This window comes from Histoplasma capsulatum (assembly GCF_000150115.1).
Source record: "Histoplasma capsulatum G186AR genomic scaffold supercont2.11, whole genome shotgun sequence".
NCBI lineage: Eukaryota > Fungi > Ascomycota > Eurotiomycetes > Onygenales > Ajellomycetaceae > Histoplasma > Histoplasma capsulatum.
Window position 1 is genome coordinate 394216 of NW_025544811.1, and position 23739 is coordinate 417954.

A 23739-nucleotide genomic window follows, 5' to 3' on the forward strand; every position below is an offset into this window, starting at 1 on the left:
ATAAGGTCAAAAATCTCTTTCCCTCAGATTGGAAATTTACCCGACTATGCCTCAATTTGAACATATTAGTGGGACTGTGAAAAGGGACGTGTTTTTTAAGGGTGGGAAAGAGAGGGCTCACTAAATCGTTGCTGCTCTTCCCACTCTCGGCTCCCTTTCTTTTATATTTTTATTTTGATCAATATTTCCTTTTTTCAAATCATTCATTGCTGCTTCTGCCGCTATTATATTAGTTAGTTTTGCATCCTTTGTTCAATGCTAGTACATATCACATACTCAAACAAGGCCGTCTTCACACTTCTTCCTTCGTTTTGTTGCTAATTGGAAATGCATGCCTCAAGTCAATCTTATTCCCCCTTCTGTTTTTGGTTTTGTTTTTGATTTTTGATTTTTGCATCATCATCATCATCACCATTCCGTTTCGTGCGTGATATCGAACGGTTAACTTAATAATTGCGTTCAAATAACTAATTTGATAAACATACTAGTGCCATTAACTTATATCCGTTGATTAGAATGATAACACCCTGGCAGTAGTAGTGTCTAGTAATCTTTTACCTGCAAGCAGAAGATTCGATGAGCTTTTTTTTTCTTTTTTTTTTTCTTTTATTGCTTTGGTCGATACATACACACAGTATATGTTAGTTAGGCTTCTTTCGTACCTCCCTCCCTCTCTCCTTTTTCTTCTCGCGCTCAGATATGCCCGCATGTCATAATTTGTTGTATCTAGTTCTAGTTATGCTTCGGCGGATATGCTCTGTGTGAGAAGTTGGGGGCCGGGGGGCAAGGAGGGAGAGAAACAGCAAGGACCTACCTATGAGGGAGAAAAACGGGGAGGAAAGGAAAAAAAATTATCAAACCCATTCTGTTCATTGTCTGTTGTCAGTCTGTCTATCGAAGGAGAGGCAGAATGAAGACGTAAAGGAGGGATACGGGAATATTTATTGTAGAGGAAAAAAATAGTGAAGGGAAAAGGGAAAGTGGAAAATGAGGGGAAAATCGTCGCCGCAATATTAAAAAAAGGGGAATAGAAAAGAAAAGAAACCAAAACAAAAACCAAAACCAACACCAAAGCTTGAAGAAAAGGAAATATGAGTAGTTGGGGTGGATTTTTTTCCATTAATTCTAGGTAAGTTTGTTTTATCACATTCCGCGTTGCGTGGAGGAGAGTCTTTCAGTATATATATCAGAGAAACGATTTGGGTAGGATAGAGGGGGGAGAATTGCAGGGTGGTGAACCACTCAATCCTGACATATTGGCATAATAATGTATGCCAATTTTGTCGGTGTTAGTTCAATCCCAGACCGTCTCCCAGTAAGAATAACGCAAGAATAATGGAAGAATATTGAAAGAAAAGACAAGAAAAGAAAAGAAAAGAAAGCCGTGTAGATCGTCGAGCCGTAGGAATAATGATGATGATGATGTTGGTGATGATGATAAAATATGCACGAAACTCTGTATACCTCCAAAGGGATTCAGGCACGTGATCCAATGTCCATTTCCAGTTTCCTAATTTTTTACCCTTTATAGATCTGCAAATGCAAGCTCATAAACTAATCCAAGCGTCATCTTCGCATGTTGGAGCATGTGGTCGAAGTCGAGGGAGCTGACCTCGTCTCGTGTCGAGTGGATGAGTTTACTGGAGTATTCGAATTTAGACTCGATGACGAAGGCAGAGGGGTAGCCGTATCGGCTGGCGGAGGCGTGGTCGGAACAGGCGTACCCACACTTTGTGAGGACGTAGGATATTCCGCAGTACTGTTGTTTTTTCCCGGGTAGAAATCATGGGTTCGTTAACATACATTGTACCTAAAGTAAGTTTGTTTAAAGGGCGCATGGATATATATCGCATGCTGCGTATTGTTTGGAAGGAAACTCACCCCAGTGACCACCTTCTTAATAAAATTAGTCAGCCCTTCATCAACAAAGTCTGTAATGATGCCAACGGAATCCGCATGTCCAGCATTCGTCGTCCCCTTTGAATAACCGGTCATATCCTGCTGAAGCATCGACTTGACATCCCTATTATCCTGTTTGTACTGGGCGAATACAGCTTGAGATCCCAACAAACCGGCTTCCTCTGCAGAGTACCAATGGAATTCAACCGTGTTTGGCGCCTTACCCTGTGTAACGGCTTCTGACTTGAGCAGGACGCGCAGTGCCTCAAGAATAGTGGCTGTCCCACTGCCGTCATCATCTGCACCAGGAGCAGGTAGAATCGATGGCATTAACAAGTTGATGCTGTCCTGATGTGCACCGACTACAACGGTCTTGTTGGTTTGGCCAGGGATAGTTGCGATGATACTGAACTGGCCCCAGGGGTGCTCGAATTTCTCAACCCTCGCTTCCGTTGCTGACGATTCCTGGATGGTCTTCTCAATCTGCTCGAACAACCAGATTGCAGACTGCCGGCCACTCTCGGATTTATAGTATCTCGTATAGAAGGAGGTGAATTTAGTTAGAAATGTTTGCAATCTATTCTTGGATAGGCTGGAGGCTAATTTCTTGACGTGGGCTACATTCTGTAGCTCTGTGGGGAAAGTGACGGTAGTCTGGGCGAAGGTTTTAGGGAATACACCCTGCCCGGCCTCGGCGGTGATGTCGAAAAACCTTCGGCCATCCTATAGGAGTATTAGCAAAATACACAGGGTTGACAAGGGGACTGAAAAACATACCCGTCTCAATCCCCATTTCTCCTCCTCAGTAACCCAGCGAGTATCCCCGGGGCCAAGCTCGATCAGAAACTTCCCAAGATGCACATCCTCAATAATGTCGCCAATGGGCTTTTGATCAGGAACCGCTGCCACAATCGTTGTTGAAGCCGCGACGCCCAAGCTCAGCAAGCTGGGAAACTTCATCGTAGCGTGCAGTCTATTCCAAGGTAGAGAAGGAAGCTTCAACGTAATACCGCAGATGATGTGATTGGACCTATGCGAGGGAATAAACTGGAGATAACGAATTGACAAGTATGAAACCGCAGGCAGCACAGATGCAATGATAGAACATAGAATATAGAACCGTTGGATAGGAAGGTGGACGAGGAATGCCACGATGAGCGGTGGATGATGGACTGTGCCCGGCATTGGCTGATCAGCCGCTTGCCGATGGGGCTCATTTTAGGGTCTAGCCCGGGCGGGGCAAGCGCCGCCAAGCCGGGATTTCTCCCGCTCTACTGCTATTCTTGGCGGGGCAAATCGCCATGAAACATATATAACGCCTTGATCACCTCAACAACCTCTTGATGTAGAGCTGCTGTTCCTCTGCTTGCCGTGCATCTCTGATCCATCGGTGGGGTGATGAAAGCTAGACGATGAATTCATTACACTGACCTTTGGAAGGGCTTGTTTCTAGATAACCTTACTCAAGTGATGGGCGGCATTTTGCTTCTTCTAGTCGTAGTAGACTATTTATAGTTTACCAGTTACAAACATTTTTAGAAAGCTGTTTTGGCTCTGGGATGCAATTCACAAAAGAAAAGCCATACAGGACAAACTGTAGAAGAGTCCGTAGTAATGAACAACCCCATGCTGGTACGGATATTCCGAGTTCTGTGAGCCTGGACACGTCGTTATCAAATCATTGCGGTAAGATCACACATGTAAGAAAGCACACACATTATTGGGATTCATCGGTGACGGCTTCGGCAAAATCATCTGAGAAAATGGGAATGGGAGGAGAGCAAGAACAGGAAACGGAGGAAGACAAACGCCCTATTGCGAAATATCTAAACCCAGCATCAGAGAGCGGGAGCATACCTGTCCGCTAGGTGGGTGCGTTTCGGTTTATCCTACGAATTATTGAGAAGTCCAGTTCAGAAATTTCTTATGCAATGTGCGAGTATATAAACGGTATAGTTCTTTCAACAGTTCATGTACGAGGCTCGTCGCGATTACTAGAATTGCGGCGTAAATGAGAGAAACCTCAACCCAGACGCCAGGGTTTTTTTCCGTGTCGTTTTCTTGCGTAGGGATTGTATCCAGGGCTTGCTGTCCGATGAGTTAGAGTTGGACAGGTCTTGTACGCCGTAATGTATGAACTGTACATGTATCTCTTCGTATGCTCTAAAACCGCGTCCTAGTCAAGCCTCATCTGGTAGCGCCTGTCTATTCCCAGAGCCCATTGTCATAAAAAAAAAGAAAAAGAAAAAAAAAAGCTGCCATTCATCGAGAGTCCGACTGAAACCAGAGTGTGGGGTTGGGGAGGGTCATTCCTTGGAGTGAGAGCAACTCATCTTGTAACACGAAGGCGACTAAATGAGAAGAGTGAAAGTCGTCCTCCCTGAGCAGATTCTGGGGGGACCAGCTTCGAGTCATACGAATGCAGGGATAGTCTTGGCGAGAGTCATCGTAATTGGAATAAATGACATTCGATGCGTTCACTGCCGCTGTCCCTTCTCTCCAAATGCTGCAAGTTTTGACATCCAGCGGTAATAAACTAGAACTAGTATTGAATACATCAAGCAACCTGAGATGCAAGTTGACGGTGGGCCAAAACATAGTTTTATCAAGCAGTGAGTTCAGGCAGGGGAACTTTCCAATCCAATCCCTGCTGATGGTGCGCAGAATGAATCTGTGAGCCGTTCGTGTTAGGAGGGCTAGCAATTAGCAATCGTTAGCTGGCATGATGTGCGATGACTCAGCTGCATGACTCAACCCTCAGCTATGATTGGCCAGCACGTCCCAACCATCGCTGGGTGTTGAACTTGTGCTCCATCTCCTTTAAAAAGCCCGCTCCCGCAGCATTCCTTGTCCAGGCCAGCTGAATCCCGCTCGCTAAATCAAGTGGAAGACTCAATCCCATCCCAGAGGCTATTGCCCCCTCATATTTCGGTTTCATTCCTCGTTTGCAGTCCAATTTGGGAGATTCGACGCCATTATCTGGCCACATTCAATTGCTACCGATCGTTATGGCTATTCATCCAACGCTCCATACTGAAGGGTCTCTGACGCCACAACCTGCCCAGGTGATTTCTGGCTGGCTTCAACAATCCTCCCAGTCTATCCACAGTGACGGAGCTGGAGTTAACCCCACTGCAAGAGTGCCGGGAACCTCAGTGTCCCTAGCAATCCCCTTGGACGAGGAGCACACTCCACTCACCAGCTTGCCATTACGTCTAAGGACAGCTGCCAATGGCGATACAAATTCCCATGTCGCCTCTTCTGCAACGTATAGCCGCAGGGAACCACTCCACCGCGATAGTCTGAAAAGACGCGATGCCCTCCTGAAAGGCAAGGAAGGAAGCCGCCGTAGACAGCGCTGGGAAAATGGTATGTGCAGAACCCACCTGTTTGCCTAGTCACATGCATGAACCCGCCCAAAACACACCCGCATCGTTAGGGCTATGCGCCTATGTCGCATGTAACCGCCCCGAGCGGCTGATGGCCCGAACCACCAAAACCCCCATGAATAATTTATGACTATTTCTTCCACCACCGCTGCTATGTCATCATTTATGCACGTCTTGCAGCTCAAAACATCGAACTATTAAAATTAGCGGGGCTGACAAGACACCTGTCCACTACTTTCTTGGACTCTTCTGCTCGTTTCCCAGACCGCCTTCTTCATAATCCTTGGGCTCAACCACCCTCTGCGATCGATTGGCAGGTCCAGCCCACCTACCAGCGCCGTACGGTTCCATATTACTTAGCTCCGCTGTGGGATTCCCACTTCGCGGCTAGGGAACAGGCTAAAAGTAGCAACAAGCCCCTCAAGGCCAATCATAAGGATGGTAGTCCGGATGTCCAATCCCAGATCCCCAAGGATCTGCGGCTGAAATTAAAACATGCTCGAGCTGCCCGTGGTTTATTGCGCGATCTTGAGGAGAAAATTCGCCTGTTTGTCCAAAGGTATTATGAGAAGCAGGTTGTTTCGGCACAGGACGAGGACGAGGTAGAGCTGGATGGCGCCCCGTCTCTTCTTTCCGATGAGGAAAAATGGGAGAAGCTGCAAGACAAGGCGGAGACTGAGACCGAGACGGAAAAAGAGTGTGATTCTGATGATGACGAAATTGTATTCGTCGGTAGAAAGGGGCGGATGCTCGATGCGTCAGCAAACCATAATCGGACACCGAAGGTCATTCATCCCGATGTCGACAGGGCGGCTAAGGAGAAAGTTGGTGAGAAGATGGTCTTTGAAAGCCTAGAGGGGGATCGCGCTGCTGGCTTCGGGTTCGTCCTAAATTCAATTTTTGCTTCCTCACCCTCACCTTATTCTCTCCGAAATGTTTCCCCCTTGCTCCTCAGCTTCTTTATTCGCTTCTTCCAGACCAAACTAACCAATCTCCATCCAGCCGCTGGCTGGTCCACTCTCTCGCCTCCTACTACGGCCTGCGCACCTGGTCCGTTACAGTCGGCAATCCCGCCCGTCGCGAGGCGTACGTTGGCATCAATCGTCCACAGCCCGCCAAGCATCAACAGCAACAGCAGCAGCAGCAGAATCGTTGGGACTCTCTGCCCTCAACGACGCCGGGAAATAACAGCTCGCCCATACCTGCAGTCGGACGTCATGTTGCAAAAGCAGCAAGAGGTCAGCGGGACGACATACTCCCTCAGCCTCTGTGGGTGGCTGTTGGCGTCTCCTGACTCTATTTTAGTTGATAGATTGCCGCTTCTGTGGTTGGGAGTGTGATTTGTAAACTAGGGAGGTGGCAATTGCTGCCGTGTGCCATTCTGCGTTTGTGTCTTCATTCTAGAGAGGAGATTTTTTATTATTTCCGTGCCTATTCTATTTTAATTCCGTGTCTTTTTTCGTCGTTGATCCTTTGTGGGCTTTTACCTCCTTTGGGAAGAAGGGAGGTTATGGCAACAGCTCACTCGTACATGTGTTATGAAGTGTGCGGTACACAAACTGCGTTAAGCCACCCTGATTCTTGTTCTTGATTTTAGATGTATGGAGCAGAGATTTCATTCATGTTGGGGATGTTACAAGAAATGAGAGAAAGAAATGCGAAGAAAAGAGAGATGAGAGAGAGGGGGGGGGGGGAAGAGAGAGAGAGAGAGAGAAAGAATGTGTTGACATCAACATATATATCATTTTCATATTCTCTACATAAATTTGTTTTTTGCCCGAATATTCGCATTTGCTAATTTTACGTGTTTTTCGATGGTTGAAATTTACTGATCAAAGCGCAATTGCTATGCGCGCTGGAATATCTTCGACCAGGCGAGAAGGGCCTGTTTACATATCAGACGTATCCACCGTCTCGTATGGGAGCTGGTACAGAGGAAAATAGGAGCATATATCAGCCCGCATGTTCCGAGACGAATAGAGAAAGGAGGGAACGAGAAAACGACAACTGTATATACATACAGCACGGCGTAATAGGCAGTTCAGCATTAGGAACACATTTCTGTTACATTCGAGCAGACGTGACGCCGTTTAATGAAACCAGGACGAAGAATATGTTGAGCACAGTCAGTGCCCTGACTGACATTTTCACAGACGTATCTCCTTGTTTTCTATGAAATACCAGCCGCCCATTCTTTTCATGATTATCATCATGAAGCAAAAGCTCATTTTCCATTTCATTGCAACCGTTGCTGCGGGAGAATTTCTGCGACGGGCAGCAGGCTATGCTTCTGCTGGCTTTTCTAGACCTATTTTTTTCAGTTTTCTCATTTTTACGACTTATTTTCTGTTGTGTTGCCCACCTCTTTGACACCCAGGGTTTGCAGCACTATGGCTAGCCAGCGCTTATGTCGTGATATGTTGGTGGCCCTCCTCACGTTACCGAGGGACGCAATTTTGGATACAGGGCAACCGTGACGCGTCAATTAATGACCGTTCGTAGGAGTTAGGTATCGCTGAAATGCATTCGACGATGGGGATTTGTTTTCTTCTCCTTCAACAACTCTCTTCCCTTGCCCATTCTTGTTCTCAACGAATGCTGAAAATCCTTATCGATCGTCAAAACAAACCAATTTTTCAACCGGGAAACATCTCCGAGCCTGGTCTCTTGGATTGTCTGGTTGATCATCAGCAATTGCACAGGAATTTAGGCTGCTTCCGCATGAGAGGGAGATGCGTGGTGAACTTGAACGGCTCTCCTCCCTTTGATGAGCGTGGGGAGCGGTTGATGTACATGTTGAACAAGCGATATTTATTTGCCTTCACTGACTCTTAAAGGCGATTCAACACCGGAATAATCTCTCTTCTATGAAGTATTTATACCGCTGCAGCTCATCGTGTATATAACCAACAAGTAATACTACTTACTCACACCTTGGAATAAAACTCTTCTGATATTTCGACCCGCTCTTGAAAACAGGTTAATAACGCACGAATAATCCACTGTATCACACAGATTCTATGCCCCCCTCCGTTCCTTTCTCCTCACCACCTCGCCTTCTGAGCAAAGTGCCCAAGTCTTTCCCACTCCTACAAACGTACGATGCACTGAACTCATACCATCGGCACCCTGCGGTTCGCGTTGACTGCAGCTACTTCCGCTTCCTCTTTTCCAATATATCTAAAAATACCCGCAGTTGGACATGTTGGCCGACGAACGTGAGTTCCCTGAAACAACGCCTCGAATGAGGCCGTTTCAGAACCCAAGCTGTGGCGGGTGGCAGAGGGCCTAGCTTCGACAAACGGTTTTCGAAGTTGGGCTCGTTGAACAAGCCCCCAATGAAGGAGCGGGAGATGCCTGCTTCTGGCTCCTGAGCTGCGAGGGACCTAGCGTGATGTTGAATGCATGACATGTCCTGAGGGTTTGTTCTTCGGGTGTTAGCAGGTTGAATGTCACGGAGTGAAGCGGGATCGGTGCAGATGCAGGAGTTACTTTGCCCACTTATTGACTTGCTGGATGATGGGAAAGATAAAAGAACAGGTGCGAGCGGGGAATGTTTGCAACGTAGCATTTGAGATATGGATTGCTTACACTTTTGAGGAGATTCATGAATTTGGCAAAGAGAATCGATAGGCTTATTGATGCTAGGTAGGGGGTGAGTATTGAAAATTGCCTTTGATGACGATCTAATATTTTCTTTTTTTCCCCTCTATTCTAAGTCTATAGACAGGCTCAGTGAAAACAAAATGTTGTATGCAATGACTCTAAATATCCAGTTACTATTCAAGGACTTATAATTGTTGATTTGTTTCTGTCAATGGGTTAATTGTCATTTAATTGATGATGGGAATAGCCATATGCTTCAATATACTTCAAATATATCTAGGGGTAAATTGGAAAGTGTGGTGCTCGTTATTCTCCGTTTTCTCTTTCACTTCCCCCCTAGAAAAGGGCGGGCAATGCTGTTTGCCGTTCTCATTCACGTTACTTGTGGCAAAGGATGGAGAGGGAGCGGATGAATTGCCTTCACGCCTGCGAGATGGCAACGTGCTTATACATGGTCTCATCTAGCATCCACTTAAGAATTTAAATGTGCTTACGGGAGATTGTCAGACATGAGCGTGTACATACATATGCATGTTGTATCCACATGTGTAACGTACAGTACAAGTGTCGTGATCTTGAAGTAACCCTGGATAGCTACTTTCTAATACCTGACTATATGTACAAACATGTACAATACATGCTAAACATATATTGCCCTGGGAAGCGAGAAAGGGTAATTGAGGAGAGGATAATGGCAGACATAGCAGGCAACGTAATTCCATAACACAAATAAAAACAAATAACCGCGCCCATCGAGATTGCTATCCTCCTGCTGTGCTCTGAAAAGTTGAGAAGAAGCATCTATAATATACAGCGATATCGCACAACAGGTGCCTGTATCCCAACTCCTGAGTAACATGCGACTGGTAAAGAAAAAAAAAGGGGCATCAGATAAGTTCCATAGCCCCTTTATGTAGTTTATACTTTTGTATAAAGTTCTGTCATTCCCACTCTGTTTCACCATTATTTTTACATACGCAAATAGTCCTCCTACCCTCCTTGATAAGAACTATATCTAGCAGATTTAATTTCTCTCCTTCGTTTTCCTTTACCTTCCCCCTGGGAACTACGTGCACTACTTGTCCACGGAGAGGATATCTAAACATGAAGCTCCTTTACCCCCTTGCCACCGCCCTCCTCACCCTCACTGCAACCACCAAAGCCGCTCCGCAGCTGCCGCTGCCACTTGACACCGTGACCGGCATCGTTGGCAGCCTTCCCGTTGTAGGGGGCATTGTCGGCGGCGGACCCCCGGTTAAAGTTCGACAAGCTCCGGATGAAGACGGCGGGGACACGGACAGGAAGTGAAGTACAACGCAAGTCTGTAGGTTTGGCTATTTTGATTCGTTTTACTGGGATGATTGTCATCAGCGAGCTAATAATGCGGAGAACGTCTATAGATTGCCTCCGCTCCTAGTTATATGTGGTCATCATGAACGATTGGAAATGGATGGAATGCGGGTGTCATTCTTAGGATAGTTGACCTTGGTTCAGGTATCTATTTGCTAGCAGTGTTGTATTTCGAATGCGGCGGTTAGAGCTCTTCGGAGAAGTTGTTTGGATAAGGAGGTGGGACGTTTGGAAAACGGTCTTTTCAACCTAGATTTGCGGATCAAAGTGGTAAAGTTATCTTTGTGTGGAAAACGGAAGTGGATGCCTTGCTTCGATTTCGGATTCCTGTCATAAATATTATCAGTCAAAGATATTTTACCAGTAATGCTCTGGTGATATTCAAAAACCAAATCTCGGAAAAGTGTGCAACTATCTATACCTGGACTTGTAGACGATGACCAGTGCAATATGTATTAGCACACATGATTGACTGGCCAGATGTAGGTGCTAGATGGCAACCTTGTCCGGATGCCGAGTTGATAGGCTCTTTATATTAATATCCGCGAAAACGAAGAAGCGACAAAGAAAATAGAGTAATTGGGGAAATTCAGCTGGCCGGATCAGGCTCAATGGTTCACTGATTCCCACCTCCATGCCCCTGAAGTAGCATATGGCGAAGAGCCCAAACTCCCACTTTCCGTCCAGTGGGCCGCTTAACCCGGTTACTCTCGAGATTGTACTGGATATACCAGGTTGTGAGTTGGCGTCCAATGTCTTCCCTCTTCAGGCAGGATTAGCTCCTTCACGCAATGCTTAGCATGGTTGCGCATGACCGTCGACCGGACTGTGCCAGGTATCGCTCCTGAGACCTAACTTTCCCAGAAGAGTGATAACAATCATTATGCTGGGGAAACCTGTAGTCATCCTATCATTGATCCGAATGCATTGGCTGAATCTAGATCCCTTTTCGCAGGTGAAAACACGAAAATCCCTGAAACCACTCTTCCGTGCGCTAATTTGTGGTCAGACCATTTCACCCCTACTTGGAGTAAGAGTGGAAGAAAATGTGAAGTACGAGTGTCAGTTACCTAAAATCTTTGCAGACAAGGATGTTCAGTGTTTGATTAGACTTTTGAGATAAACAGCCGCTTGCTGGCTCGGTAAGTTACTAACTAGCAGTCTAGGGGTGAGTTAACTGACACTAGTTAAGCTTAACCACGATGTTTGTTGATCCAACAAAACCTTAAAAGGACAACATGCTTCAGAATTGAAATGTGATTTCCCATTCTTGCAACTTGATATTAATCCGGCTGCCAGAGATCAAATGACAGATACAGGATCTACCACCCTTTCAATATCTTGCCGCCTCTAAATATCAAGTAAGGGCTCAGCAGAATAGGCCCATATCTTCAAGAAAATAACTTTCCTTCAGGTTGTTTGTTCGCCGTGATTGAAAATGGGTTCAACGCTGCGGAATGCGAGAGATCTTCGAAGGTTAGGTAGGTTAAGATTAGGATCTATGTTGGCATCCATGCGCTAAGAATGTGGAATCCGTTTGTTGCTTTCCATATTTATTGTATTTTTACTTTTTCGACTCTGTCACTATACGATCTGCTCCTTAGCTTTCCATGGGCAGTTCATATATGCCACTTAGATTGCTATAGCTGTATCTTGTTTTTCATTTCTTTGCTCCGCGAGTGTTCTTAAGCCTATATCATGGATATAGAACTCTGAAGGCCTATGCCTTCTTGTTACCTGTTTATCCTGTGAGGTGCTCTCCTCTTCTGCACTGTACAAAGGATGCAGTGTTGATACATACTAGAAGTAACCACAAAATCACAACTGAAATATTGGCGATTTGTGCTTTCATTATTGTTATCACTTTTCTTCTTCAAATAGTATAGTTCTGAGTGTATGGGAGCTATGAGCTACACTTCCAGCATTCAAGACTTTATATCCATCTCATGATATCATTAATTTGGCATTTTATCTTCAAATTCCACAGCTTCAACTACATGTTCTTAAATAAGCTTGTCTTTTTTTCATATGGACTCGGATATCAAATACGGCAAACAGGGTTGCAATGGAAATCATAAGTCATTGGCTTCATGGCTATTTTATGGCGGCAATTATATTGATCTAGATGGCTGTGAATTTGAACTTGCTGCGCAATGTATTATGCTAACGAGACAAGGAATTCTCCGACACAGATTTGAATGGGAGCTTTTTACATCTCTCCGGCAAAATGATATAGCTCAAAAACTTATACAAGTGCGAGAGAATGCCAAAAAGGAGCCAAATTTGTGGACGATACCTGTTGATGTTAAAAAAAAAAAAAAAAAAAAAAAAACCATGGTGATTGCAGGTCCCATCGTGGTCATTTTAACAGATCGTAAGCCTTTCAACCCGGAGCTAGGTGCTCAATCAACTGTAGATATAGTTCTACTCTAGTCGACCTACAAGTGTCCAATGTTGAATTTCCAGAAGCATATAGCCAGGAGAATACATACCCTGATTGCTGACTGGGATGGATTTCAATTGTGTTCACCAAATAGATTTATATGTATAAAATGGTATCAGAAGAAGGTGAAATCAAATCCTTCAGGCACAGATTGATAATGTGCCCATCAACCATTTCCCGCCGAAGCTAGTTTCTTAATTGAAAGAATCTCACAGAAGAAGCCTGCAGTCTCCGTTTACCGAATCTGCCTTGTGTGTACGTATTTCTGTATGAAGGAGGAAGGAAAGTACTCTCGTAAGAACCTTCTAGCCGTATAGCCCACCTGCGATGGAGCATGAGAGCAAATAAAATATAAAGACGGCTCTGTCCAGATTCCATCAATCACTGAACCTATTCTGGTTGCTCGGTCAACCCTCTAGTACTATTTTGGCTATAAAAACGCCAGGCGCGACAACCGCCTTCCGTATTTTCTAGCGCGCGCTCGGCAACCTCAACGCCTCTGCGCGTCACTCCACACCCACATCTATGTATATCCCCGTCTTTCGGCTCAACGTGTCACTTGGGAACTGCTGCTAACAGGCTTGGCTGCCTAGACTGCTTCCCACTTTCGTCTCCAATGGACCAGTCCCGACGAGAACAGCCGGGCTCGGCTGGCAACTTTCAAGGCGGGAGGTCAAACAGAGCCCCTGACGAGTTGACACCCACGTTCAATCGCCTTTCTCTTGCGACAGGTTCTGTTACAGCTGGGCCATCCTCATCACCGTCTCCTTCGTCATACCAGTCCCCTTCACGTTCCCTTGGCACGAATCACTCCCATTCTCGCCATGACTCCCCTTCTAGAGCTTTCGCCAACCATCCATCCGTTCCCCGGAGAACCCCCAGCTCCAGCTCTTTGAGGGACGAGAGAAGAGTGTCCACTCCTTCACTACAAAAGAGATCATCGGTCAGCTCCCTACGGTCTGTACAAAACTATAGCGGTAGTGGGGTTGCCCCTCCGCGTCCTAGCCTTTCCAGACGCGCTTCATCTAATTTCCTCGCTACTACTTCTCCGAGCATGCGTCCCAAATCCCCAGCCCTAGAGCCTGCTCAGCCTGTGGCGCCAACGGCTACCTCCATCGCCCGAGAACATTTTGAAAAGGAGCTGGCTTTACACCAGTCTACAGATCTACAATCCAAAACACTCGTTCTTGTTCAAGATGCTTGCTATGGGCATAGGTTCTCCCGCCCAAGGACCTCCAAAGCTGGCCTGGAGCAAATTGTCGAACGACCAGAACGCCTCCTTGCGAGCATACTTGGCGTATCGACTGCCTATATTCGCATGGGGAGACGATATGGGGGCGGTCGATTTGCCCCACACCCAGACCTTGACGTTCAATCGTTACCGATTCCCCCCTTTCAAATAAGGAAAACGACGCGCACGATATCACTTAATTCCCCTGCGGTTACCCATGTTCATGGCGCAAAATGGATGGATGAACTACAGATTATGTGCAAAGCTGCAGAGTCTCGACTCGCGTTGAATGGAAAGGAGCTTGTTCGTCCCAGCAGCTCGGGAAGGGAGAGTGGCGCAGCAAGCGCACCAAAATTACACGAGGGCGATCTGTATTTGTGTCGGGAATCCTTAAATGCGTTCGAGGGTGCATTGGGAGGGGTTTGTGAAGCAGTGGACGCTGTGTTTGGACCCACTTCTATTACTCGGGCGTTTGTGAATATTAGACCACCTGGCCATCATTGCTCAGTAGACTATCCGTCCGGGTTTTGCTGGCTCAATAATGTTCATGTTGGTATTACACACGCTGCAATGTCTCATGGCCTCACCCATGCTGCTATCATCGATTTCGATTTACACCACGGAGACGGGTCGCAGGAGATTGCTTGGGAGCAAAATCGGAAGGCAAGTGCAGCTTCCAGGAATTCCCCATCTCATAAGAAAACGGCAATCGGTTACTTCAGTCTCCACGACATCAACTCGTATCCTTGTGAGGCTGGTGATGTAAACAAGGTTCGTAATGCTAGCGTTTGCATCGATAATGCTCATGGCCAATCTGTCTGGAATATCCATCTTGAACCGTGGAAAACTTCTGCTAGCTTTTGGGAACTTTACAATACGAAGTACTCTATCCTCCTTGAAAAGGCTCGAAACTTTCTACGATCCCATACACAGCGTTTGCTATACTCTCAAAATCCGTCGCTTCCCAAAGCAGCTATTTTTATATCTGCTGGTTTTGATGCTAGTGAATGGGAAGGCGTTGGTATGCAAAGACACAAGGTCAATGTACCGACGGATTTCTATGCCAAATTCACAGCAGATATTGTGCAAATCGCAGAAGATGAAGCCCTGGGCGTTGATGGCAGAGTTATAAGCGTTTTAGAAGGAGGCTACTCTGACCGAGCTCTAATAAGTGGTGTGCTTAGCCACCTGTCAGGGCTTGCGGACAGCCAGAGAACTGGTTTTGAAAATGGTGATAACCGCCTCGCTACTGAAATGCTAAGTCGCCTTGGTTTGAATGACTGCCCTGAGACTGTCTTAGAAGAGGATTCAACTTTTGATACTGAGTGGTGGACACTTCCAATGCTGGAAACCCTCGAACTGCTTGCAAACCCACCGCCTCCAACCCCGGCTCGCAAGTCTCGTGAGAAGGGGCCTCCGACATATTGTTCTCCAACCCAGGCATCAGCTGCTAAGATCGTTCTGCCTTCCCGTGACAGGAGATCGATTTCATCGCAGCTTAGTGCAGGGGACAGTGGATATCCGCGTCCTCCACTCCCAGTCGTTGACTGGGCAACTGCAGCATATGAAATGTCGAAAGTTCTTATTCCTACCAATCGCCAGACTGTGAGTCTCCAGCACTCAGAATTAAAAGGTGAAAATACTCGGACAAAGCGTGACCGCCATTCAACCTCGAATGTTCCAGAGTTGAATGCGGCTGATGATCGGAAACCAATGCAATTGAGGGAGAGAAAGCCGAAACCACCATCGCCAGAACACCTAACTACTAAGCAACCTTCAAGAGCTTCGCGAAGGGCCACCATTGCCTCGGTGAGCGACATTCCCGATGCCTCTGCCACCGAACTTCCTGAAAGTTGTAACCAAAATCCCAAGCCTGTTGATTCGCACAGTTCACGACGCCTTAGTGTGGCGTCGACGGTGGCATCAACTGGTGGCGCCCGTAGCAGGGGCAGCGTAGAGGGAACTTCACCACCCTCCTCAAATGGGAGTAGCGCCCGTAGGATAGATTCACGCCCGGTGACCTCGAATGGGAAGCCTGGGGACCCACCAACGGTGAAAAAACTTGGTTTCCGGACCAGTCCGAGAAAGCCATCGGCAGCTCGACAAGCACGACCTATAGGTGGTGGCCCCATCCCCCCTGTTCGCTCATCGTCTATAAACACAGATACTTCAGAGCGTGATCTCACCAATCTCTCCGCAGGTATGAGAAAGCTTAACATCAAATTAAAAGTCCCAAGCCCGGAAGAGCATGCGGCGAGAGAAGAGGAACGCAGGAAGATTGCTACTAGCAGATCCGCTTCCAGAAAATCCCAGACCTCGAAAGCATCCAGATCGAGCAGCACAACGGCCACCGGGAAGGTCTCAAACCCTGACGCTGCGCTAGCCCAGTCTCCACCTCCGCCTCCTGTTGCTGGCACTACCCTATCCACCCGCTTCGACCCTATCAAGCAGGAAATGGCACACCTCCCTCACAAAAACTCTGATATTGATGGAATTCCTATCCCGGACCTATCGTCTTTCCCACATTCAGCCAACGCATACAGCGGGGTGGTACGGGGGTGGCCATCCGACCCAACAACCCAGCGTACCCACATCGAGCCATCAAAAAACCCCTCCCCTGCCAGTAAGCTGGAGCTTGACGCACCTCCCAGATCATATGCTCATATATCGCCTCCGCTATCCCCTCTATCCCTGGAGAACTCCGGCACCCATCCTCAGATTACTGTAAAGCCTCCGTCTGCCCCGCTGAGTTATCACATCGCTGCCGCTGCACAACCGTCAAATAAACAGCTCCCTGTTTTCACATCTACCTCCGCTATACCGTTCGCCACACCTACCGCTTCCAATGCGCCTTCCGTTCTGTGCGAGGAGGAACGTCAGGAGTAATACAATGAGGACCACTCAGATAGGATCCATTCGCGCTATTTTCCCTGCTCATATCTCTATTTTGCTCCATTTGCCACTTTCACTACCTATATGTGCCCTTGCTAATATATGTTTAATCATCCTTCTCTTTCTTGTCATCTGCATACCCGGCCCGCCTTGGTGTTGATTAGTTGCGCTTCCACCGACTTTAATCTTCAACTGCTGTTTCTTTTTCCAATTTTTTATTTCCTTTTTGTCTTTTCAATTAGTTCGTGAGCTACTATCTATCCCATTCCCATTAATTTTTTCCTTGTTCGCATTTCTTTTTTCTTGCTTTCTTTTCCATCTTAAACCTTTGTACTATTTTATTTGTATTTTATTTTTATTTTTACTTTTTTAACCTTCCATACCCACTAGCCGCCACATCTTGTCTGGTTGTAAAAGCTTCTATGATTTTTTGTGACTACAATTATACCCCTTGTAAGCCAAAAGCTATCTATTGTTCTAGCAAGTATGTATTTCCCCGCGCTTTACTGTAACACTACTATGTATTTTCTTCAAAAAAGGGGAATTGAGAAGGAACGAGATTCATTGTTTCTCGGTGTCTGAGGGAGAAGCTTCGCGATTTGGAATCGAACTCCTTTGTCGTGTGGGCATTGGCGAAGAAGTAAATTTGATCTTTCTCTCTTAGCACTCTGGTGTTTGTCTCGGAGGACACGGAGGCTTTTTACTTTTTGCTTTTTTACTCTTTTATTTTTCGTGACGCTTACTCAATTTCCCTTTTATTTTAATTCAATGGTTTTAACTCTTAAAACTAGACCAGCTAGATGAATGTCTATCTAAGAACAGGTCCTGACTAGGTATGTGTCAAGATTAAATTTATTCTCGACTGGAACGAACTGGAAAAGGATGCAAGGAGGCCGCATGCGGCGGTGCAGTGCCTAACGCTTCGCCCACTTCTCTCCCTCCTGCCAGCCAGCTCATCCATCAACGGCGCCTGCTCCCCCCCAATCGCATGGCATCAGAAGAGAGAGTGGATGGTGCGAGATTTCGATAAAACTCACCAGAATGATTGAATCTGGCGACGGGGTAGGGTTGGTACCCTCTGTAGTCTCAAGTCCCACGCTATAATAAATGCGTCTAGTACTTCTGCGGACAGTCTTGAGGAAATACCCTTCGCAGAGTAATCGAGCAGTGGCAAAGCTCATATGGAGGAGGCCTCGCACGCAAGCTATACACGCTTCGGTTATCTAGACGATGCATGCAAATCCACTCACGTGTGGACTAGAGAACAACTTCCCTCGCTAAAGCGTTTATTTTTGCGGCTCGGGGTGGCCTTCTTCCTTTGCCTTTGCTACGAGCCTGAGACTTTATGATCCCCTGAGGTCGGCTCTGTGAAGAGGGCTTAGAGTTGCTCTTCTTAGGCTGAGTCCTTCGTTCCCTTCGGGTGTCAGCCTTGGGTGCTGTGGTGCTTGCCTTTGATGTTTTCTGCGTTGCTTGTTGCTCAACATCTCTTAATGCCGTGGCTATGGCGTCGTGTTTCACGGTTCGACTCAGCTTCAGCTTCCCTTTCCTAGATGCCTGAGGCTTTGTGACTCCTTCGGGTCGACTGTGTGGATGAGCTGGTTTAGACTTCTTTTTCTTAGACTGAGTCCTTGATTCCGTTTGGGTGGGTGCCATCAGGCCCAACTTTGTTGTTTCCAGCGTTACTTGTTGCTGGGCCTTTTTTGATTCCATGTCAATAATTCGTTGACTCCTGCGCAATGAACCAGTCTCAGCCAAGGACCTAGAACGTATCTTTCGTGTTGAACTGGATCCAATTTTTTCTCTAGCTTGTCCTATACTCTTTCCGCTTTGATCTGGTGGTGCCAAAGAGGTTGTTCTCAAATCTTCCTGGCTAGGATGTTTAGCAGCAACATCTGGATTTACCACCCTGCGTGACGAGACTAGTGGTGAACCGATAACTCCAATAGCAGCTGGGGATTTCTCCAGACCACCAACTGAGCGTTCACTCTTCCTCAAGAACTTCTCTGCACTTGGAGGCGCTGTTTCGGCATGTGATGATCGCAATGACGAAGATTCCATCCTTTCATCTCCCTTTCCAGTAAGATGGGATGCATTGTCAATGCCGTTATTGGCAGGCTCTGCACATTCTTGCTCAATTTGGCGAAGCTCGGCTTCTATCCATCGAATCCAACTCATGTATTTATCCAGTCGAGATTCATCTAGTGTTGGCACATGGTGGATCCAGCCCATATCCTCGGGTATTGTAGGGTCACGCTTACCAGCCTCCCAATCTATTATCCTTTGCTCTCTCCTCTTGCGTCCAGCCTCAGCTTTCTCCCTCTTGTGGGGAACTACTTTGTGTTGATGATAATGGTACTCCTTCCAGGTGTCTATTTTGGACTGTTTTTTCTCATCGAAATTTAAGTGGATACTGCCCTCAATCCCTTCCTTTTCCCGGTAGTCGTATACAGTCTGTTGATACTCGGTGAAAATCTCCATTGTTCTCCGACTTCGTTTCTGGTGGTTTAGAAAAGCAACCCATCGATTTCGTTGGCCGAGATAGCTCTGTCCCCAGTATTCTATCATAACCTCATGTTCTCCGAAGTGATTAATATTAATATTTGCTTGGGCCACCTCTAGTGGAAAGGCGGGCCTTCCGCCCCTCTCGGTTAGGTAGCCATAATCCCGCAAGTTATCTGCGCGGCGTTCCGCTCTGATGGCTTCAATCTGAGAGTCAGGACTCGATGGCCCGCTTTCGGACGGAGAAGAGCTATGGCGAATGTCTGAACTAGAGAGCAGATTTCTGTTATAGTCGAAAATATTAAGTTTTTGGTCAGTAATCTGGATATATAGCTCTACACCAACGATCCAGGTGGAAAACATCTCACTTAAGTTTTTCCTCCAGTTCTTTCGCATCCACACCGGAACCCAGGCCTCTCGCGTTGGCAAGCGCCCTTTCAGGTGCAAGGTCAGCATCCAAATCACAAGCAGGATGGTCGAACAGCAATGGCCACTGTTTCTTACTTCAATTTGTCAAAATGCTCTTGAGTCCAGATTTCTCCTGGCAAAGGTTCGATCCAACTTTCCAGCGATGTCAGCATGCGACTTTGTGGTCAAAAGCTTCATTGTTATGGAATAGAATAGGGGTGTCAAACCTTTCGCCCTCCAGGTCCTTTGCAGTCAGCTTATCGAGATCGTGAATAGATAGTTTCATAACGGGCAGTACGGCGAATGGGTTTATCAACGGTGTATGATGTGTAGAGCAAGAAGTGGAAAAAAATAACAATAACAATAAAAATCAACAAAACAGCGGGCGAGATCAGCAGTAATTGAAGAAACACGAATACTGGCGCTATACCAAAACAGGACAAGAAGACCAAGTGTTACCAACTTGAGGAATATGGCTGCTTTGTTGCCAGTGCGCGCATTATTGGTTTCGGAATGGGCCCAGAGTGGGCTTCATGGATATTGCTGAAGCAAAGCCGGCTCAAAGGTGGGCGGGCAGAATCAAACACTGAACAGCAGCCAGCCACGGGTATTCCCAGATACAAAGATATATATATATATACTAGTAATAGTTAATACGGCCTCCGTGCTGGGTGACAAAGAAGTTAAAATTGAAACAAAACTCGTATAAATACTATGATACAAATCATTTTATTCTTCTTCCTTGCTATCACTTTTGATAAGCAATTTGATTAAAGTGGGTTCTTCATATTTAGAGTCAGGCCAAATCGGTTATGAAATCGCATTTACGATTGGCATCCTGGTTGACAGTTAGGGGAAAAATGGTAACCACCTTTGCCATTACTGCCAATTTACATTTTTACTGGACAGTACAGCGATATAAACATACACTATATACTAGTGCAGAGTATACACATACGAAATACCAACCGTTAGTTCTATTTTCACTCCATTGTTCAGCGCGGCAGAATCAATAAACAAACAAAGATCCTTACGAATTTTATTTTTCAACGGTCACATTCGCGAATTACAGACAGCCACGCCAGCAAAAGAGAAAAAGGTCAAGGATCTGTGGTCGCCCTGCCAGGAAGGACATCCAATGAATACGAGCGGGCGCAATGCAAGAGGACAGATCTGAGCGCAGTGCATGCTCTTCCGTTTGCGCCAATCCAACATATCCCACAGTCGCGTTTGCGATTGGCCACGCCGCAGTGCTCTTCGTTTCTCCAGCTGCTGTGCAATGTTTCGCTGTTCATCATCCATTTTTTTGCCTAAAAAGGTAGTGTGTTCCATTCTTGACGAGGTTAACTTGATTTCAAATTTTTTTGGTATTTGGAGAGAGATTTACAGGCATTGAGCATAACAAACCTGATCATTGATGGACTGTGCTGCCAAAAATACTATGGAGGATCCAAACCTTATTATGACAATAACAGGACCGGCGGGACATCCAGCCGAGTGCATCAAACTTCCCCACAATAGCTCACGCTACATTACCCCGCTAGGGGACAATCAGGACACGCGAAGCCGGAGTCCTTCTGCTGAATATTTTGAAGAGGACGGCAACGACTCGGGGTACAATGACGAACCTCGGGGGAGTCTACAGTTAACCTTCAATAATCCACCAAAAGATATCACCCGGGGATTCGTGTTTGGAACCGAAAAGAAGATATGTGATGTCTTGCTTGCCAGAAGGAAGAGACAGGGTATAAGCGGAGTTCATTTTTGTATCACATTTGAAAGTGAAAATCATCTTGTGTTGAGAGACATATCAACCAAAAATACTGCTGTCAGTTATAACCGCTGGGGGGAGAAGTACAAGCGGAGGGGTTTCAAGTGGATTCTAAATCTCGACAACGAGCCACGGAAAATCAGCATCCATCTCTTTGATGGCTTCCGTCTTGACATCACACTACCAAACCACGCTTCCTGCCTGAAGGAGTACTATGAGAATGTGAACTCTTATGTGAAAGAGAGTCAAGATTCCGTTCTCGCTCTTGGTGGGCTAAACGTACCTAGCCAAGACCCAACTCGACAACGGACTCCCTTAGACGACCCAATCTATTTCCCCCTACGCATTATTGGAAGTGGCACGTATGGGACAGTTTGGAAGGTTATAGATGTGAGCACCGGGATCTCATATGCCTCCAAGAAACTTCATTCTCCTGTCGATTTACAGGAAAGGGCCGAAAACCAGATCGAAGCGATAAAGACCGCCAGGGAAGAGTTCGAAAGTGAAATGCGGATAATGAAGTATCTTGTGCATGTATGTCATTCTACTCCACGCTGCTAACCTCAAGGTTAACATGTTGTGTAGGACCATATTGTTCAGTTTGTGTGCTCGACAGTAGATCCGTTGCAGATCATTATGGAATTTATGCCACTGGGAAATCTAAGATACCAGCACAAGGTTGACCCGATCGACACCTCAGAAATCCAACTGCTTCTTGCCCAAGCGCTGGACGCTCTTCGTTTCATGCATTCCGCAAATATCACACATCGAGATGTCAAACCAGAAAATATCCTCGTTGGTTCCAGAAAAGACTCCTTTAGTATTAAATTAAGCGATTTTGGGTTTTCTAAAGTTGGTAGCAGTCTCAAATCGCATCTTGGGACACCAGCTTACGAGGCACCTGAACTCTCACTATACAAGCGCCAAAGTAGAAACTACGACAGCAAGGTTGATATCTGGGCTCTCGGGGTCGTCATTCTCGAATACACCTATGGTGTGCCGACAACACACTGTGACTACCATGAGGCCGTCGCATCCGCCGCCGAGGAGGCACTAACTAGTCACCCAAACAGCCGGTTCTTTTTCATGTTGTCCAGAATGTTGCAGGCTGACCCGAGAAACCGGGCATCTGCCATCGAGCTTTTTGAGGGGGAACCCACAATTGATTTTAGCTCAGAAAATAGTGGAGGAACTTCGGGTTCGATAACCCCAACAAATAATCGTAGCCCTTCTATTCACGCAAGCGGAGTCTCAACACCCCTAGACAGCGTACGGCAAGTTCCAGCGGCCAACATCGAGCCATGCACGCCAAAACGGCAACGATCGTGCACTAATTCCAGTGCCCGTCGTGTCAAGCGCCCACGAAATCTGACAAACTCTGACACTCAGGGCCAGTTTCAAAGCGACAAAACGGTGAAAAACGTTGGAATTGCTGCAAAGGCCCAATGTGATGCTGGAAGTCGTAGGTGCCTCGAAAATAGTTACCAAGCCGATGATGCTGGCGACCTTGATTGTAGGCAATCAGATGCAACCGATGGGAAACACGACAATGCAAGTCCAGGCTTGACGAGTAGATCCGAGAAACAAAGGGAGCGCCAGGCGGAGTCCTTGACAGTTCCGTCTTTGGTGGATAAGAAGCGACGGCATGATCCCAGCGCAGGCGCTGCTCAGCCGTTGTCGGGTCAATCACGGAACACGGGCGTCTCTACCGTGGCCGCTTCGCTGACGAGTAATAAATCATAAAGGGTTGGTTATTTCCAGGTATCTCTACTCAGCCTTGATTTGCGCACGGGAATGACGAGAAGCCTAGTAGCTAGTGAGATAGATAGTTAGTTCTCGACAGGATAAAGTTAGGCGATGAAACTTCCGGTCTTAAGTAGCCTCTGTCTGGGTGGTGTCATGTTGAGAAACATTCCAGAAATGGAAAAATGTTAAAACCACCGTTTTCACTTGAATCCGCTTGCTCATAGGCTTCTCTCCTTTGTTGCGTTGTTACAATAAAAGCACCTGAGACTGATAAAGGGAGGCTCTTTCAAAGAGCGAAAAAAAAAGCAAAAGTAAAAGTAAAAGTAAAAGAAAAAGAAAAGAGAAGAAAGAAAAGACAAAAAGAGAAAAAAGGAACAAAAAGAAAGCAATAAGGAAGAAAAATCGTTGCATGTTAGAACATAAAGGATTATGGCGGAGCCCACTTGACCCATGCATGCTATGGTGAAAAATTTATCAACCACCACACCGAAAAGAAATTTGGTTT

At 46.4% G+C, this 23739-nt stretch overlaps 7 protein-coding genes across 7 annotated transcripts; 4 read left to right on the plus strand and 3 right to left on the minus strand.

Moving 5' to 3' along the window:
- Positions 1-1525: 1525 nt before the first annotated feature.
- Positions 1526-3058, minus strand: HCBG_07202 (uncharacterized protein; the record flags this gene model as incomplete). Its single annotated transcript, XM_045434251.1, has 3 exons — positions 1526-1759; positions 1882-2622; positions 2677-3058. 3 exons carry the CDS (start codon positions 2857-2859, stop codon positions 1526-1528), a joined length of 1158 nt encoding a protein of 385 aa, XP_045285042.1.
- A 1849-nt stretch (positions 3059-4907) lies between these two features.
- HCBG_07203 (uncharacterized protein) lies at positions 4908-7049 on the plus strand (the record flags this gene model as incomplete). The annotated part of the gene is made up of 3 exons (XM_045434252.1): positions 4908-5268; positions 5496-6168; positions 6291-7049. The coding sequence occupies 3 exons, from the start codon at positions 4908-4910 to the stop codon at positions 6580-6582; spliced, it is 1326 nt and encodes a 441-aa protein (XP_045285043.1).
- Positions 7050-7924: 875 nt separating this feature from the next.
- HCBG_07204 (uncharacterized protein) lies at positions 7925-8897 on the minus strand (the record flags this gene model as incomplete). Its single annotated transcript, XM_045434253.1, has 4 exons — positions 7925-7964; positions 8216-8238; positions 8479-8703; positions 8880-8897. 4 exons carry the CDS (start codon positions 8895-8897, stop codon positions 7925-7927), a joined length of 306 nt encoding a protein of 101 aa, XP_045285044.1.
- A 1101-nt stretch (positions 8898-9998) lies between these two features.
- HCBG_07205 (uncharacterized protein) lies at positions 9999-12677 on the plus strand (the record flags this gene model as incomplete). The annotated part of the gene is made up of 8 exons (XM_045434254.1): positions 9999-10198; positions 10498-10647; positions 10932-10981; positions 11200-11274; positions 11372-11386; positions 11659-11725; positions 12257-12399; positions 12592-12677. 8 exons carry the CDS (start codon positions 9999-10001, stop codon positions 12675-12677), a joined length of 786 nt encoding a protein of 261 aa, XP_045285045.1.
- A 626-nt stretch (positions 12678-13303) lies between these two features.
- Positions 13304-16804, plus strand: HCBG_07206 (histone deacetylase HosB; the record flags this gene model as incomplete). Its single annotated transcript, XM_045434255.1, has 1 exon — positions 13304-16804. The coding sequence occupies one exon, from the start codon at positions 13304-13306 to the stop codon at positions 16802-16804; it is 3501 nt and encodes a 1166-aa protein (XP_045285046.1).
- A 759-nt stretch (positions 16805-17563) lies between these two features.
- Positions 17564-19915, minus strand: HCBG_07207 (uncharacterized protein; the record flags this gene model as incomplete). Its single annotated transcript, XM_045434256.1, has 3 exons — positions 17564-19592; positions 19678-19743; positions 19872-19915. The coding sequence occupies 3 exons, from the start codon at positions 19913-19915 to the stop codon at positions 18068-18070; spliced, it is 1635 nt and encodes a 544-aa protein (XP_045285047.1).
- Positions 19916-21158: 1243 nt separating this feature from the next.
- HCBG_07208 (serine/threonine-protein kinase) lies at positions 21159-23231 on the plus strand (the record flags this gene model as incomplete). Its single annotated transcript, XM_045434257.1, has 2 exons — positions 21159-22022; positions 22074-23231. The coding sequence occupies 2 exons, from the start codon at positions 21159-21161 to the stop codon at positions 23229-23231; spliced, it is 2022 nt and encodes a 673-aa protein (XP_045285048.1).
- Between the last annotated feature and the right edge of the window lie 508 nt (positions 23232-23739).